The 17031-nt window shown below is 35.5% G+C and overlaps 1 protein-coding gene across 1 annotated transcript; it reads right to left on the bottom strand.

The window, feature by feature from the left end:
* Window positions 1-2454: 2454 nt before the first annotated feature.
* Window positions 2455-16616, bottom strand: C29H7orf78 (chromosome 29 C7orf78 homolog). Its single transcript, XM_069462540.1, has 6 exons — window positions 16504-16616; window positions 9688-10140; window positions 7623-7707; window positions 6598-6740; window positions 5953-6032; window positions 2455-2822 (listed from the first exon to the last, which is right to left on the bottom strand). The coding sequence occupies exons 1-6, from the start codon at window positions 16504-16506 to the stop codon at window positions 2819-2821; spliced, it is 768 nt and encodes a 255-aa protein (XP_069318641.1). The 5' UTR covers window positions 16507-16616; the 3' UTR covers window positions 2455-2818.
* Window positions 16617-17031: the final 415 nt, after the last annotated feature.

Consider the following 17031-nt stretch of genomic DNA (forward strand, 5'->3'; position numbering starts at 1 on the left):
TGTCATAGCAAAAAAGGCCATGGTTATGGTCTGAGTCTGTTTTTTTTTTTTTTTTTTAATTCAGAATATTATGGTCGTACAAATGTTTAGGTTGCATATATCGCCTTTGCTCCACCTGAGTCAGAGCTTCAAGCATGTCTACCCCCCCACCAGCAGTGCGCACCGCACCCACTACATGTGAATATACCCATCTCCCCTCCCCCCTCCCACCTGCCAGACATCAGATGAATGTTACTACTATATGTGCACCTAAATGTTGATTTTATAGTGTCTGGATTGGGCGTGCCTAGTAGTTCAGACGTCATTATGGAACCACTTTGATGGACAGTTGGAAGTTACATGACCTGAGTCTTACTGCGCATGCAGATCTCCCATGAGCCTCTCTGAAAGCCAATTTCAGGGGATGAACCACAATGGAGATTTAAGCTAATGACATGATAATTAGATTGTTCTAGGTCACCTTCCAGACTCTTTTGTACCTATGCTGCTTGGCGGGTGAACTACAGAGTCCTCTGTGCTCTTTTGCAGTTGGCACATTAAGTTTTTGTTGTTGTTGTTGTTGTTGTTGTTTTTGGCACATTAAGTTTTGATTGGCAGATTGGTAGGGCGTGGCCTCCTCCCCCCAGGTGTGGCAGTCACTCAGGACCCCCCACCTTTTCCCCAGGAGGGGCCAGGGGTCCCTAGCTGTCTATCTAACAGAATTGCATTTTAAAAGGGTCAAACAACTCTGCTATTGTGTTGAGAATAGCCTGAGGTGGGTATGGGCCTCCAGGGTCCTTCAGATAGGAGGCTATTGCAATAACAAAGGCAAGAGATGACAGGGTTTGGACCAGTGTATTTACTAGAGATGGTGAAAAGTAGTTGGGTTCATGATATAACAGCTCATAGGATGTGAGATAAAAAATAGAGAACAAGGGTGACTCCATCTTATTTTTATTTTTATTGAGGTCAGCAAGACTGTTAGAGGACTGGGAAATAATGCCAGTTTTAATTCATATTTAATCCAGTATTTGCTACATTTATTTTTCTAAAGAACCCTTTTATTTTCATGGAGAATTATCTATTAAAATTCCAGGGAACTTAAATTATGCAGAACATCCTTTGGGAAATGATTTAATTCATTGCCTCATCTTTCCACATAATGTTGCTTATGTAAGCAGCTGTTAAATACCTATTGGACTTTATTTCAATTAGTTTTCACAATGAAACAAGGAAGGAGATACGATAATCTGTTTGACAAAACTGGCAGTGGCATTAAATTCCACCCCTGCCTTTTTCTATTTAAAATGATTAGCTATTAAATATTTATCAGGGGGCCGGGCGCGGTGGCTCACGCCTGTAATCCTAGCACTCTGGGAGGCCGAGGTGGGCGGATCGTTTGAGCTCAGGAGTTCGAGACCAGCCTGAGCAAGAGCGAGACCCCATCTCTACTAAAAATAGAAAGAAATTATATGGACAGCTAAAATATATATATATAGAAAAAATTAGCCGGGCATGGTGGTGCATGCCTGTAGTCCCAGCTACTCGGGAGGCTGAGATAGGAGGATCGCTTGAGCTCAGGAGTTTGAGGTTGCTGTGAGCTAGGCTGACGCCACATCACTCACTCTAGCCTGGGCAACAGAGTGAGACTCTGTCTCAAAAAAAAAAAAAAAAAAAATATTTATCAGAAACAAGGAAGAAATTTCACTTCATTTGTTTTCTTTCCCTCAAGATTTTTAAACAAAATTTTAGAAAATGGTTTCCATATGTTAAAAGAGAGATCTTTCCCCCTGCTCGGAACTGTAAGTTCTCCAAGCCTGATGATCTTTAAGAAGGACATTTACTATCTCTGTTAGTTGGAGATCTTCTCTCTTTTAATATATTTGAGGGTATTGGATAGGCTTCTAAAAATGTACTAGAAAAAATGGAAAAGTAAAGATTCAGATTTTGATTTCAATATGCTGTGAACATAACAAGTAAATTTTGATTGTTTCAGCCAATGCCACCCTGTATGTATGAACACAAACCTCATCCATAAAACTCTTGATTTTTTGTTTTTGGAGATATAAACACTATCACACACCATCTGGCATCCTGCAATTCCTGAAATAAAATCTATTTCTAGGAACAACTTAAACCTTAGAAGAACTTTGCCCTGTCACAAATTAAACTTTCCTATTTTTTTGTCTGTGGATAATAACCCACTGGTTATTGCCCCATGTGTATCTGGGCAGGCGAGAATTCTACCACTGAACCACCAATGCTCCCGTGTGTATTTGAACTACTTCAACTCTGTACTTTTTTTTAAAGTTTTGACCTTTAACCAACTATTACTTCTGCACACATGGTGTAATAGTTATCCTTTAAGAGAATATATACTACATACAGAGAATTTTTGTTTCTATGAAGGATACAAAAATAAAATTTGCAAGGTCTGCCTTAGAGAAGCTTGGTGGTCAAAATTAGTAAGTATTATTCTTGTTTATCTACTGTTCTTAGCTTAACCTGAAACTACAGCATCTCTATAATTTTGGGTATTAACAGAAAGCACAATTTTTATCAGCATTCCACTCACAGTTGCAAGATCTAAATTTCACAAACTAAATCAAAAGCCTGATGACAGTATTCTCATCCATGTTATTACAGGGAATTTAAATTATGCAACTTTTTATTTGAGAACATTTGTTGTTTTAGAACTTTCTTGTGCCTCTGGGGGAGTACAGATTTCTCTGGAATCCAGGATGGTGCCAAAATTCATCATTGCTCTTATTAGGAAATGCACAGAAGGTGAACATTCAAAGGAGAGTTCGAGAAGCCCTATGTTGCTTTGGTCCATCAGCTATCTAAATGAACAAAAGAGAGATGTGTTAACAGAATTTCCTAAATCACCTTCTGTAAAAGGTGAAGCTTCCCTGATAGGTCACTCCTGAGACCAGAAACTTGACTAGAACTGTTAGATGTCATCTGTTTAATCCCCTTTTTCACAATACAGATAGCTAACACTAAGCTCATAGAAGGATAACAAAAGGAATGAATGGTTGAACATGACTACAACTATGATATGGAATTTGAACTATATTGTGTTAGCCAAACAGTCAAATTTATTTTTGGTAACTTATCAGAAAGTATGTACATGCAAATGAGTACTACAGTACAAAGTGAGTGTTTTGGAGCACCATCTCGAATAAATGCTGCTAACATTAAGTTCCTAATGAGGACTCTAATTTCTTAGTTTGTAAAATTGTAATAATAATGATGATAATAATAATATAATGCCTAACTAAACATTGTGGGGTCTGAAGAGAATTGAATGAGATCGTGCCTATGAAAATGATTGAACATCCTGAGTTTGATGTATAAAAGCCAACTAAATGATGCATAAATCAAGGACTCCTAAAACATCCTGTGGTACACAACTAAGCATTTCCTTCTCCATCAGCACCAGCAGGGTGAAAGAGTACAGAGGAATGTTACAGTGAGGCTTTTCACTTAGGTGAGGCGAAATAGGAGCTCCCTTAGCCAAGGAATCCAAGTGTTAAGAGGATGTTTAAATGGGATGTTTCCTGTTGTCTGGAAATTAGACAAAAGCCCTAAAGCTAACACTAGGAGATAGGTACACCTATGTTCCACAGAGAAATTGCTAGAAGACAGATTCCTACAGAGCTCTCTAAAAGGTAGATGGGCCAGACTTTCTATTCTCACCCTCTATTCCAACCAAATTAAGTAAACAATTGAACATCTGCAGGCCTTTTTTTTTTTTTTTTTTTTTTTTTGTAGGCACCATTATCCTTGGGGGAAAGCCCTGAGGAATACCCATTCTGACTCCTGTGAGGAAAGAAAATCAGGCGGTCCCCGCAAAGCCAATTCATGGATGCTCAGGATTATCATTTATGAAGATTGAGGATGCCTATAAGAGGGGAAAATCATCAGGCACGTTCCACACGGATGCTTGTTGAGCTGCAGAAAATGCAGAGGCCACCTTGTATCGGGTATTGAGGTACGTTTGCTCTTAAAGTGTGTTTCTCAGTGACATCAATCTATGAAGACTAAAATTCTGACTGAGGCTGGAGGCCATGAATTCATAGTGCTACAGTCAGCAGAGGTCTATGGTTTTTTGTAACCACTTTAAGAAACTGTTGGTGATGGACTACCATGCTATTTTCTTTGTGGTTGGAGCTTGTGTTATCATGGAGCCACCAATTACTAAGCTCAAGCACAATATCATCTATAGAGGAGAAGCCCCTGCTATTTGCTATAGGAATCAATAATTTTATATGTTTACAGCAGGATCTTTGCAATTCAAAATAAACTTTGTAAGGACAAGTCTATACCCTATATAATTGGTCGGGTGACCCCATACCCATCACTTATAAAATGAATTCCATTTGATCGGGTGACCCCATACCCATCACATATAAAATGAATTCCATTTGAATACAGCTTTCTGGCCACCTAGCTAATCTTTATGTATTTATCTCTCACCTGGTCCTCTTAGAGATAGCTGTTTGCTGACAATGCTCTCTGGGTTTTCCTCACAAAAGTCCTAAGACTAATCGTACTGAATAGCCTCTCCCTCTCTCTCATCTTTCAGGAAGCTCTTGACTTGCCTAGTCCCTAGACGTTGCATGTATTTTACTTTGTGCATGCAAAATACATAGTTTTTGAATTATTATTCATAAAATACTTATATAGCAATTACTAAGTGTCATGGGCTCTGTCCCAAGTGTTTCATAAATATAAACTTTGACTTTTCATAACTCCATAAAGTTGGTACTATTATTACTGTCATTCTACAGGTGAGAAAACTAAGCCACAGACAATAAATAACATTTCCATGGTCATGCCAGGCCATGTCTCTATATTATCAGTAACAATAATTATTAATAAAAATTGAATCAAGAAGACATAAGGGACTGTGTCAGCAGTTTATGTGTATTATCTTATTTAATTTTCCAAAAATCTAAGAAAATAGGCTCAGAAAATTTAAGCAAATCATCCACAGTAACACAATTATAGATGGATTAGTTAGAATTTGAATTAGTTAGAATTTGGCCAAACTCAAAGTCCAAATTCTATCTGCTATATTAATCAGTGTTTTCACCCTCTTTTCAAAGATGACATTGACATGTGAATAAAGAGAAGTGTGAGCAGTTATAAGGCATAATGTGACTTAGACTCCCAGTATTATGTCTAAGGATACATGTTATTGCCATTTCACAAGTGAAGAACTATGGGAGAGAATGGGTAACTAAGATGCCCAAGAGCTCATGGCAAGGCTGGAATTTGAAGCCAGGCTTTCTGCCTTCTGGGATCATTATCTTGATTTAGGTTTCCCCAGAACGAGACACTGAACAAGGATTCTAAGTGAAACCAGAGGTGAGGACCAATACAAAGATAAGAATGTGAGCAAGTGAAATAGGAAAGAGAAGGAAGCCAATTAAGTGCAAGTAACTACTGGAACAATTAGAGGTTAACTCCCTTGAGGAACTCTGGGGAATGGTATACAACAATTACCTTAGTTATTGCTTGAAGGCTGCTGCTGGGAGACTTTAAACCCCTAGCACTTCTGACCCGCTGTGGGTAGCTCTAGCTGCCAGAGAAAGCCCTCCAGTAAGGACATACAGATTCTAGCTGTTGGAAGTTAGGAGGAAATGCTCTCTGAGTCACAAAGATTGAGAGGATATGAGTGGCACCAACAGTGTCTGTGAAACCTAGACTTTTGACATCATTGCTGAAAGTGTTTTGAGTTTCTTTGGAAACTAGAAAAAATAATAATTATTTGATCAAAGGACTGGATTCTTTTAGGCTCTACTTAAAACGTTCACCATGAGCACCAAGGATACTTCATTTACAGTTCCTATGAGAGTAGAGCTCGTATAGGATTAAGTACACTTTATTTAAAACAGTAATTGAGTACTAATTCTAAAAAGTTGATGTAAGTATTCAACAACAAATCCTAAATATTTTTCGCACCTGATCTGGCATGTCTTCATAAACTTTTCTTCCACACGATCCATAAATGCACTGTATGCATCACGCTGCCTTCTATGTCTCTTAAGGAAAATGGTACAAAGGAAGTCAGTGAAAGCAAACATGTATTAACTTTAATTGTTGTTGATTTTTTAAAAACTATTCATAGTCTTTGCTTTAAAAGCTTATCTGTACCCCAGACTCACATCTTGTTTTTCTTAGACATACAGAGTTTACAAAGCAGCCTTATTTGTCTAGGGTAGATTTTGAGCCATGGTAAAAGTATGTGTTCTCGACATTGTTTTGTGAGTGTATCACAGAGTCTTGTCAGGACTTCTTACTTGAGTGCAATTCATTAAACTGCTCGTGGGCTCCCAATGAGGTGGGAGGAAATTTGGGAAAAGTTCCTTACAACAATTTAGGACTTAGTCCACCATACCAACTATCTTTGTAATGAGAAAAGAAAATCCAAAATATTAGATAATTCATTATTTGCATGTCAAGAAAAAGCAGAGGTCTACTTACTTTTTTAAAGATAGAAAGATCGTTTACTATATACACTACAACAAATTAAAAACTCTGCACTAAGCAATTTTGAAAACCGTGCTGGAGGATTTCCCAACAGTTATAAGAAAGAGTCAAGCTCACTGTGTATGAAGCAGATCTAACAGGCCATGGGGATTTTGTCAAAATTAGTTTTGAGTCCCAGGTGCATTCACGAGGCTTGTAGGTGATAAATCTTTCTGTAGTGTTCTTCTCTTTATCATCGTTCAGTAAATGGCTCCCACGTTCTAGAGATAGGAAGACAAATGAGAAACTTAGCAATGACACGTCCTTGTTCATGATGCCTCTCATATACAGTATCATTTTTGGAGATCAGGACCCAAGGGTGATAAACTGCTGGACAATTTGTAAATGCAAATCTAAATAAAACTGTGCTTATTTTTCCTAAGTTTACAATTATAAAATTATTCACTTCTCATTTTGAAAAGAAGAAAATAAAATGCTCTCATTGTCCTACTGTCCGAGAAAATTACTGTTAACATCTTATTGTTTGTTTTAATTATTATATAATATGATATGTTAATATAATGTTAATGTATTATTCGTCCTTGTCCAAATAAAGAATGCTGAATAATAAAAATTAACTCTGGGTAAGTGCCATACAAATGGCACCATAATAATAGTAATGGCGTGTGTGTGTGTGTGTGTGTGTGTGTTTATCGTGTGCTTTACAACATACAATTAACTAAGTGCTTTACATATAGTATTAGCTGATTTAATTCTCACAATATTTCTGTGGCATAGATTCAGTTGTTGGCATCTCCATGTATAGATGGGGAAACTGAGAGACAGTTTAGGTAATGAAGTTTAGGGTCATGAAGCCAAAATGCAAAGTTGCACAGCTTAGCTTCAGAGTTTATTCTCTTAAGCATTACACTCTATTTGTTCTCTATACACAACACATTGGGTTACAAACTCAATGTTCAATGATAAACTAAAAGTTGTGGGTAGCAATGTAAATGGATTGTTGCAAATAATTTTTAAAAATTTACCACATTAGTATTAAAGGTGATAAGTAAAAAAAAAACCTTTTAGTTATAAGCCTTTGCAAGTACTATTATTAATATATAAAGCAGTTTTTTGCACTCTTCATAACTATAACAACTTACCTGTACTTAAGAGTTGTGACTTAAATTTTAATCCAAAAGGGTCCTTTTCATAAGTTGTCACAAAGTTTGGTAAATCAGGTTGGTACTAGATATGTAAAGAGAAGATTGCACTATTACTAATAAATATCGTTTCTTACTATAGTTGGAGTTGGATTTTTCCCAATATTACACATTTTACTAGCAAAATGTGATTTTGAGGATTTTGTTGTAGCATTTAAAACTTACATATGATAATTTGAAAGAATAGCCTAAGATCTAAATTCTGTATAAACAATTATTTTATGGTGGGGGGAGTACTTTAATTACCCTTGTGTTAATAGATCAGAAATAGTATCTTAAATAGTATGGAAATTAAGGAAATCTATTTAAAGTTTGGCATTTTATTCTTAAACTCAGTCTTAATCTTGGTCTATGACACATAGAGTAACATGTTATTTTTCTGGAGCTGAATTTATTTTAGGAACATAGCAAAAATATTGAACAAAGATAAATGATTTGTCAAGCCTGGAATAAACTATTGATTGTTTTTAGTAAGCCGTTAAACAAAGTACATTTTCTAAAATGGTTTAAATGAACCAATCTGGACTGAAATAGAATTTGTGCGCTCCAGAAAGTGATCAAATAAAATATCACAAATGTCTCTACTCAAAAGCTGAATCAATGTGGCACAAAACAGTGAACTCGAGGGTACCAATTTCGACAGAGTTCTCTTTTTAATGAGTAACTCTAGGTCCTGCTACAAGCATATAAAACATGTTAAAAATTCCAAAGAAGGAGATTCTCTAAGACAAGATTTTTCACTCTTTAATCAAGTACAACATGAGGTCAAGTTAGTTTCAAAAAAAAAAAAAAAAATCCTTCACTGAGTTTTAATTTGTAAAAATGCTGACATCTAGTGGTTGCACAATTTATCTCACTCTGTCTCCACTCATTCATAGAAACAAATTCAGCTAAAATAAAAATGTCCCCCATTTCTCAAACTTCACTTGCCCAAGTTTTGTAATTCTGTTACAAGTGAAATATTTAAGTAAACCAATAATATTAAATATTTAATTTATCACCCTGATCTCCAAAAGATACCATATCTCATTTACTACAAATGGAAGTGTTCAGATGCCCTGAATTTGTAAAGAAAGTTACTGACAGAGGTTTCCTGGGTTTCCCAACTTTTATCCTAATAGCTCATGAGAGTTAACATTCATTGAACGTCTCAATATTGCAGACACTGTTGTGCTTTGCATATATTGTCTCCTTCATTACTTATAATAATCATATAAAATGTGACATTATTATTACATGTTATAAATAGGACAGAGGCTTAGCAACTTGTCCAAAGGTATTAGAAAGTAAAATAACAGGAACAATCTGATCCCAGAAATCATGTTAACTACTATCCTATATTTTTGCATTGTAATAAATTTATTCTATCTCACATTTTTTTGTACTATCAGTCCTATTGTTTCTCTCTTTGCTAGCAAGAGTCATATTTATGTGCTAAATTATAGACCTAAGGATAGGATATATTCATATTCTAGTGGAATTATATTTTGACCTCATTTGTATCACCATATTCCTCACCACCATTTTAAATTATAAATCTAATTCTTGCCCACATATTATTTAAATTACTGATCACCAGAAAGACTCATTAAAGTAACAGAATATTCTTTTTTGGCAATTTTCATTAATTCATCCATTTGATCCATAAATTTATTTCATTACTACTAGAATATAAACTCCTGGGTACTGATATCTGTTCTCCAATCACATCTAAATCTAAACTGTTCTCCTCAAACTTAAGAAAACTCGTTGCAGAGTTGACCACTCCACCTGACAGATAAAATCTCATCAGAAACGATAACCAAGGTCTTACCTCTTTCTTCTACCATTTATTCCTGACTCTGAATTGTATTGTTCCATGAGAAAAAAAGATGCAGCAATATACATATTGTATACACATTTTTAAAAATATCTAATAGTTCTCTTAATTAAGAAATAAATAAAAATAATGTATATTTCCCCTTATTTGTATTAAGTTGTTTAGAATCAAATGTTCTTTTTGTACCTGTCGGAAGTCATGTGGTTTTGGATCGACATATACACTCCTTGGGTATTTTCCACCCTTCACAAACATTAACTTCGCTCTGTGTGAATCCAGATGTGGAAATGTAGTTATAAACTTAGATATGGCCTTCTTGGAATGATTCCTTATGCTGGGCATGTAAACCATTGTTTCTGGAAAATTGCTTTTTTTTCTCTTTTGTTCTTCCTTAATGGTTCTTGATGATATTTCTGGAAATCCCAAAGATGTATACAGTTTATAACTAAAATCAGGAGGCTTTATTTCCCATATGTTAACTTTCGTTTCACATCGTGGAGGTTGCAGAACACTTTTTTCCCATTTGGAGTTGAGATTTTGTTGTGAGGGGTATTGCAGCCTCTTTGCAATATTCTTGGCTCTCATGCCTCTCTGAGACTCACGGTACATTATGTGGAGGGCGTTTCCACATGGAGCAATCTGCAACAGATACGGAAATGGGTGAAGTATGTCGCTATAGCAATGGTGTATTCAACACTTTCTCTCCAGGCCAAGTTAATCTTTTAAAGATTTATGAGGCAGAGAACAGCTCACAGATGATGGGAGGGTGTATGGAGGGGAAGGAAAAGGCGTCACTGCTGCAAATATTTATTCAGCACCTTTGTCACAGCAGTCACTGTGCTAGGGGCCAGAAAATCAAAGTTGATTGACTTAAAATCCATTTCCTTAAGTAACTAAGAGTCTACTTAAAAAACAAACATAAAAACAAAAAATAAAGCCTATATAATTTGATCGAGGCCGGGCGAGGTGGCTCACGCCTGTAATCCTAGCACTCTGGGAGGCCGAGGCGGGTGGATCGCTCGAGGCCAGGAGTTCAAGACTAGCCTGAGCAAGAGTGAGACCCCGTCTCTACTAAAAATAGAAAGAAATTATATGGACAACTAAAATATATATATACAAAAAATTAGCCGGGCATGGTGGCGCATGCCTGTAGTCCCAGCTACTCGGGAGGCTGAGGCAGTAGGATCGCTTAAGCCCAGGAGTTTGAGGTTGCTGTGAGCTAGACTGACGCCACGGCACTCACTCTAGCCCGGGGAACAGAGTGAGACTCTGTCTCAAAAAAAAAAAAATTTGACCGGTATTGCAATAATGTTATGAGAAGGAAGGAGAGTGGTCAGCTAGCTTTATCAGGAAAATAGAAGCGATGTGAAAAGAAAAGTTGTCATTTGCAGTGATCTTGAAATGTAAGTAGAAACATTCCAGGTCGTAAAGGAAGGAAATAACATTTCACCAAGACTTAGAAAGTGTGTAAAATTTGTCATTAGTTATGTCTAGGATATCTGTGGCTGCCTACGCCATCACAAGTACATTGTAGCTATTGCTATTGAAACTTATATACATGAGAATCATAGTTCCTTTTTTGCTGATCAGCTAACCAGCAACAAGGAAGTTGTTGGCAAACTTCTAGGATTTAATGACTGTGTCAATATGTTACTGGATGATTCCAATGAATTTGAAATCTCCCTGGACAGAAGGATAATTACCAATTAGAATACAGCATAGCAATGCTGGTTCCTGGGGGATAAGGACCAGATGCAGGGATGAATTTCCTTGTCTTGTGCTAACATTTTGTGTTGTTTTATAATAACATCAAACTAAAAGATTTTAAAATTTCTGAATACTAATAATCAACAATCTAAAGTTGCAAATGAAGGGAAACTACTTTGAAAATACATTGCAAATATCTACTTTAAAAAATTAATATTATTTTGCAATGATGAATTGTTTCCAAATACTAATATATATATTTTTATTTTTAAATGACAATGTCATATTGAGAGAAATCAAGAAGCACAATGTGGCAGGAACACAGCATATATATGTGAGGAGGCAGTGAAAATGATATGATAGATAAAACCAGAAACAGCATAAAAAAGGGGGTGGAGCTACATAAGAACAAAAGTTTAACTACATTATTAAAATTAAATTGATAATCACATGATTTATATCTCTGGCTAATCAAGAATTACATCTCATGCTGCCTTATGGCTTCGACACTCATCACAGTGTCTTGCACATGACAAATACTAAGTAAACATTGTTAACAGCTGATGGAGATAGGGGGCGTGGTACAGGAGAGATTGCCCAGAAGAGGGGACTAGGAGACCTAAGTTCCATCTAGTCCCATTTACTAACTAGTTTTGAGATTTAGCTCAATACTAATTCTTTCTGTTGCATAGATTCTAAGTCTATGTTTGGTCTCAGTCTTAAATGACACAACCAGATATTAACCAACTGCAGGCTATCTAGAAAGTATCCAGCCATTGTTAATAAAATGAGAACATATTACATGGCTGGATACTTTCTGGGCAGCCCTTATATATTGAGCATGTACTGTGTGCCTACTTAACACCATGTGCTTTCTACCATGTGACTTACTGAATCCCACACAAAATTTCAAGATTCCTCCTAATTGGAAGGAAGAGAAATCTCAGTAATGCCAATTATTGTTTGTTTGCTTGCTTTGTATGAGCTCGAATTCTCTTCAAATATAACTGTGTGTTTTATCTCTGCGGTGCTTTTTGCAAGTATCTTAGAATGTAAAACTGTAGGGGCAGTTCCCAGTCCCAACTGTGCTGGGAAAACTGGATAGCCATAGGCAGAAGAATGAAACTAGACTCTTATCTCTTACCATATTATGAAAATTAAATTAAAATGGATTAAGGACTTGAATCTAACACCCAAAACTATGAAACTACTAAAAGAAAACATTGGGGAAATGCTTCAGGACATTGGTCTGGGCAATGACTTCTTAAGTAGTACCCCCAAAACACAGGCAACCAAAGCAAAATTAAACAAATGGAATCACATCAAGCGAAAAACCTTCTGTACCACAAAGGAAACAGTCAACAAAGTAAAGGGACAACCCACAGAATGGGAGAAAATATTTGCAAACTACCCATCTGACAAAGGTTTAATTACTAGAATATATAAGGAGCTCCAACAACTCAATAGGAAAAAATCAAATAATGTGATTAAAAAATGGGCAAAAGATTGGAATAGACATTTCTCAAAAAAAGACATACAAATAACCAACTGGTATATGAAAAAATGCTCAACATCATTAGTCATCAGAGAAATGCAAATCAAAACCAAAGAGATATCATCTCACCTCTGTTAAAATGGCTTTTATATAAAAGGCAATAATTAATGCAGGCAAAGATGTGGAGAAAGGAAAACCCTCGTACACTTTGGTGGGAATGTAAATTAGTGCAACCACTCTAGAGAACAGTATGGAGATTCCTCAAAACACTGAAAATAGAATTACCATATGACCCAGCAATCCCACTGCTAGGTATATATCAAAAGAAAGGAAATCAGTATATCAAAAAGATACCTGTACTCCTTTGTTTATTATAGCACTATTCACAATAGCCAAGATTTGGAATCAACATTAGTGTCCATCAACAGATGAATGGATAAAGAAAATGTGGCATATATACACAATGGAATATTATTCAGACATAAGAAAATAAAATCCCATCAGTTGCAACAACAGGGAAGGAGGCCAGACGTGGTGGCTCACGCCTGTAATCCTAGCACTCTGGGAGGCCGAGGCAGGCGGATCGTTTGAGCTCAGGAGTTCGAGACCAGCCTGAGCAAAAGCGAGACCCCCATCTCTACTAAAAAAATAGAAAGAAATTAGTTGGACAACTAAAAATATATATAGAAAAAATTAGCCGGGTATGGTGGCACATGCCTGTAATCCTAGGTACTCAGGAGTCTGACACAGTAGGATCGCTTGAGCCCAGGAGTTTTAGGTTGCTGTGAGCTAGGCTGATGCCACGGCACTCTACCCTGGGCAACAGAGTGAGACTCTGTCTCAAAAAACAAACAAACAAACAAACAAAAAAAAAAAAAAACAGGGAAGGAATTGGAGAATATTATGTTAAGTAAAGTAAGCTAAGCACAGAAAGACAAATTTCGCTTGTTCTCCCTCATACGTGGGAGCTAAATATTAATAGTAAAATAATTTATCTCATGGAGACAGAGAGTAAAATGATAGTTACCAGAGGCTGGAAAAGGTATCGAGAAGGAGGGGGATAAAGTGGGGATGATCAATAAGTGCAAAAATATAGTTAGATAGAATGAGTAACATTTGATAGCACAATAAAGTGATCATAGTCAACAATAAGTTATAGCATATTTTAAAATAACTAAAAGAGTGGAATTGGAATGTTCCTAACACAAAGAAATGATAAATGCTTGAGGTAATGAATACCCTAATTACTCTTATTTGATTAATTCACATTATATTCCTGTATCAAGACATCACATGCACCCTATAAATATATATAGCTATTGTGTACCAACAATAAACATTTTTAAAAATCCCAAAAACAAACAAAAAAATGTGGTTGGAATTTTGAAGGTTAGAATTATCCTTCTAAGACTCTTTCAAAGGAAAGGGTGCCCTAGCCCTTATTTGATACGTTCATTTCTCTTGTCATATCTGTCTATATTCAAGAGATTGATACATAACATCTCGGTTCTGATGCAATTTAACATATGAACTATGAAATTAATTCTCTTCACTCTGATTTTATTTTCACAAAATAACCTTCAGTTGATAAACTGGCTTCACCTGTACAATAATCTAATTGAAGATAATAAGTAACAAAGAAAATATGAATTATTTTCATTTATTTTTTATGTAAATTAATCAATTCACATTTCTGGTTTTCATATTGGAGTCTTTTGAACCTGGTTAATGTGACTTTAACCCTGACTCAGTCAACTCACTGGAAGTTAATGAAAATCAATTCCTGACACTGGGTGGGGGTTAATTTGTTCCCGGTCTATACCTTCTTCTAAAACAGTCTTGCCTCACACAGGACTCTTTCACGTTTCTGCAGAAACAGATTTTTATATTTCTGAGGAGTACTGAAGGCTCAGCCTTGACCAAAATGTGAATGTACTTATCTCCTACAGGACTCAGAAATACGGCTACATGAATAAAGAAAGCATATGCGTGGACTGATTCACAGTCAGGGTTTCGTAATCAGTTGCAATGAAAAGATATTGAGGTTGATGATGTCAGTTAGTGAGAGTGTGAATTGTCTCATTAGGAAGTACAGGAAAGAAATTGATGCCAAGAGGATCATAAACTGAGAGAATGAGAATAAGTCAAGACACCGGAAGTTTAATTTGTATAAAACAAGTATCATGGCAGTAAACGAGCTGCACGAAGAGGCTGTGGTTTGAGAATGTAGCCCTGGTCTGGATCTCTCTTGGACTGGGCAGCTGGGAGTGGACACAAGCTCATCAGTCCACCTTGTTGCTGCTGATGGCCATGCCTGTTTCTTCTATATAAATCTCAGCATTTCCTGCTACCAGAAATTGTTACTATGTCATATTTTAAAAAAGAATAAATTTGTTTCAATTCTATATGATATCTTATTTTGTCCTTTTATTATACACTTATTATTATATATTATTCTTTTGAAAAATTTGCATATAAAATTAGGCTTCCATAGTGTATGAATCATAGATCAGCATGTCTTTGTAGTTCCCAGTCAGAAGTAAATCAACAGGAGGTCTAGTTGAGTGATGGAACATTGTAATGGCAATATTGCATCATATTCTTCATTTTACATGGAAAAAATAAAAGCATAGAGATACAAAATTATAAGATATATGGCTGAAAAATGAAGGAAAAAATAATTTAGGCAAAGATTTAGTGATAAATATTAATTTTATAGAAGTTATATTTTGTTTAAGATGTTTCATTGGAGATAAAAGAATGACTTAACCTATATTCGATAAGTACAATTATTCTCTTCATATAAAATTGTATTTATTCTTCAAGGACCAGTTTAAAAGCTGCCTCCAATCAAAGCATTTAAGATACCCCTATCAGGATTCATCTTTTCCTTTTATGAATATAGGAATGGAACTTCGAAATGTACCAATGGAAGCTACATTTTGCCTTGTGCCTTGTTAATTATTTATGAATCAGCCCAAATTATATTATAAAACTGAGACAAGGATTTCTGTTTCTATAAGCCCTATACACTGTTCTGCATGTTTTAGGTTGAGCTGTGTGAAACTGTTGTTATTCAGCCATTTTCAACCTTACAAAAATGCAAATTTTATATGATTGAAATATGTTTGCCAACTTTGGAAAATTACAGATATTTTATTTTTAAAAAACTATCTAAAAACCAAAACACCTAATCAATTTTTTTTAAATAATGAAAATCTTCACCATAATAGTGGCAATATAACAAATTTTTATTTGAATTTCTTCCTCAAATATTTTCTACTGGAAAATTACAAAACATTTTTATCTGCTTTTATAATCTGTTAATTTAAAAGACATACATTTCTTTGGTCAATAAATATAAGCAAATTTAAGCTTCTTTTGCTTACTAAGTTTAATTTTTGTAACATTAAATATTTTAGGAGATAAACAAACAGATACAGATACACTTCATACCTAATGCTGCCAGTATAAGAAAAGATCATTGTAAAATAATCTGCTGTTACAATCACAATGAACTCCTTAGACTACAAATTCACGCACATGTGTTAACTTGCATAAAGGGAAATTCAGTACTTTCTTCCAGCTGGGCTTTCTCCTTCTTAATATATTCTTCATGGTTTCTCATTTGGTATATTATATATAAATAAATTGGTTCTCTCATAAGTGAATTCATCTTATATATTTTAACATACGAGATACATAGATTCCAAAGAGCCATTCGAATTGACAAACTAGGTGAATTCAAAATAAAAACAAAAGGCAGAAACATTCATTAGAAAATCAGTAACTTCACTCACCATTTGAAACAGAGCTTTTTGTAAAAGTTTTTACAGCAGTGTATCTCAGCAAATCTTTTCTGCAAAGCCAAAGGAGACTAACAGTTTATAAGGGAAACATTTCTCCTTTGCTTGTAAGAACCAAAAGTATACTTAAGTTTCACTCATCTGGGTTGCTAAGAAACTGAGTTAATTTTCTAAAGGACGCAAGTCAGAGGAGGAAAAAAAAAAGTAAAACTAGGACCTCTAACTGTTGCCTCAAACCTAGCAACAAAGCAATAAATCCCATGCTCTTTTCAAATGTTTGAAAAAGCAGCATAATAAGAGGCTCACTACTCAGTAAATACAGAGAGGAAGAGAGAGGTGAGGGGACAGGGCGGGGTGGGGGGAGCATGAATAATTACACTCCAGGACAATTTTACTAAATAAGTCTTGACAGCTCACCTTTAGTATTTGTTTAGTAATCTGATTTATAAGGTGATATGAGTTTGATATTTGATATATACAGGATTCCAGGAAGCACTTTCAACTTTTTTATTATGTATACTT

This window comes from Eulemur rufifrons, chromosome 29, assembly GCF_041146395.1.
Source record: "Eulemur rufifrons isolate Redbay chromosome 29, OSU_ERuf_1, whole genome shotgun sequence".
NCBI lineage: Eukaryota > Metazoa > Chordata > Mammalia > Primates > Lemuridae > Eulemur > Eulemur rufifrons.

Coding starts and splice junctions, on each gene's coding strand:
- C29H7orf78 (XM_069462540.1), bottom strand. Junction 7,708..9,687: donor AACCACATGACTTCCGACAG/GTACAAAAAGAA, acceptor TTACATATCTAG/TACCAACCTGATTTACCAAA. Junction 6,033..6,597: donor TTAGATCTGCTTCATACACA/GTGAGCTTGACT, acceptor ATTTTCCTTAAG/AGACATAGAAGGCAGCGTGA.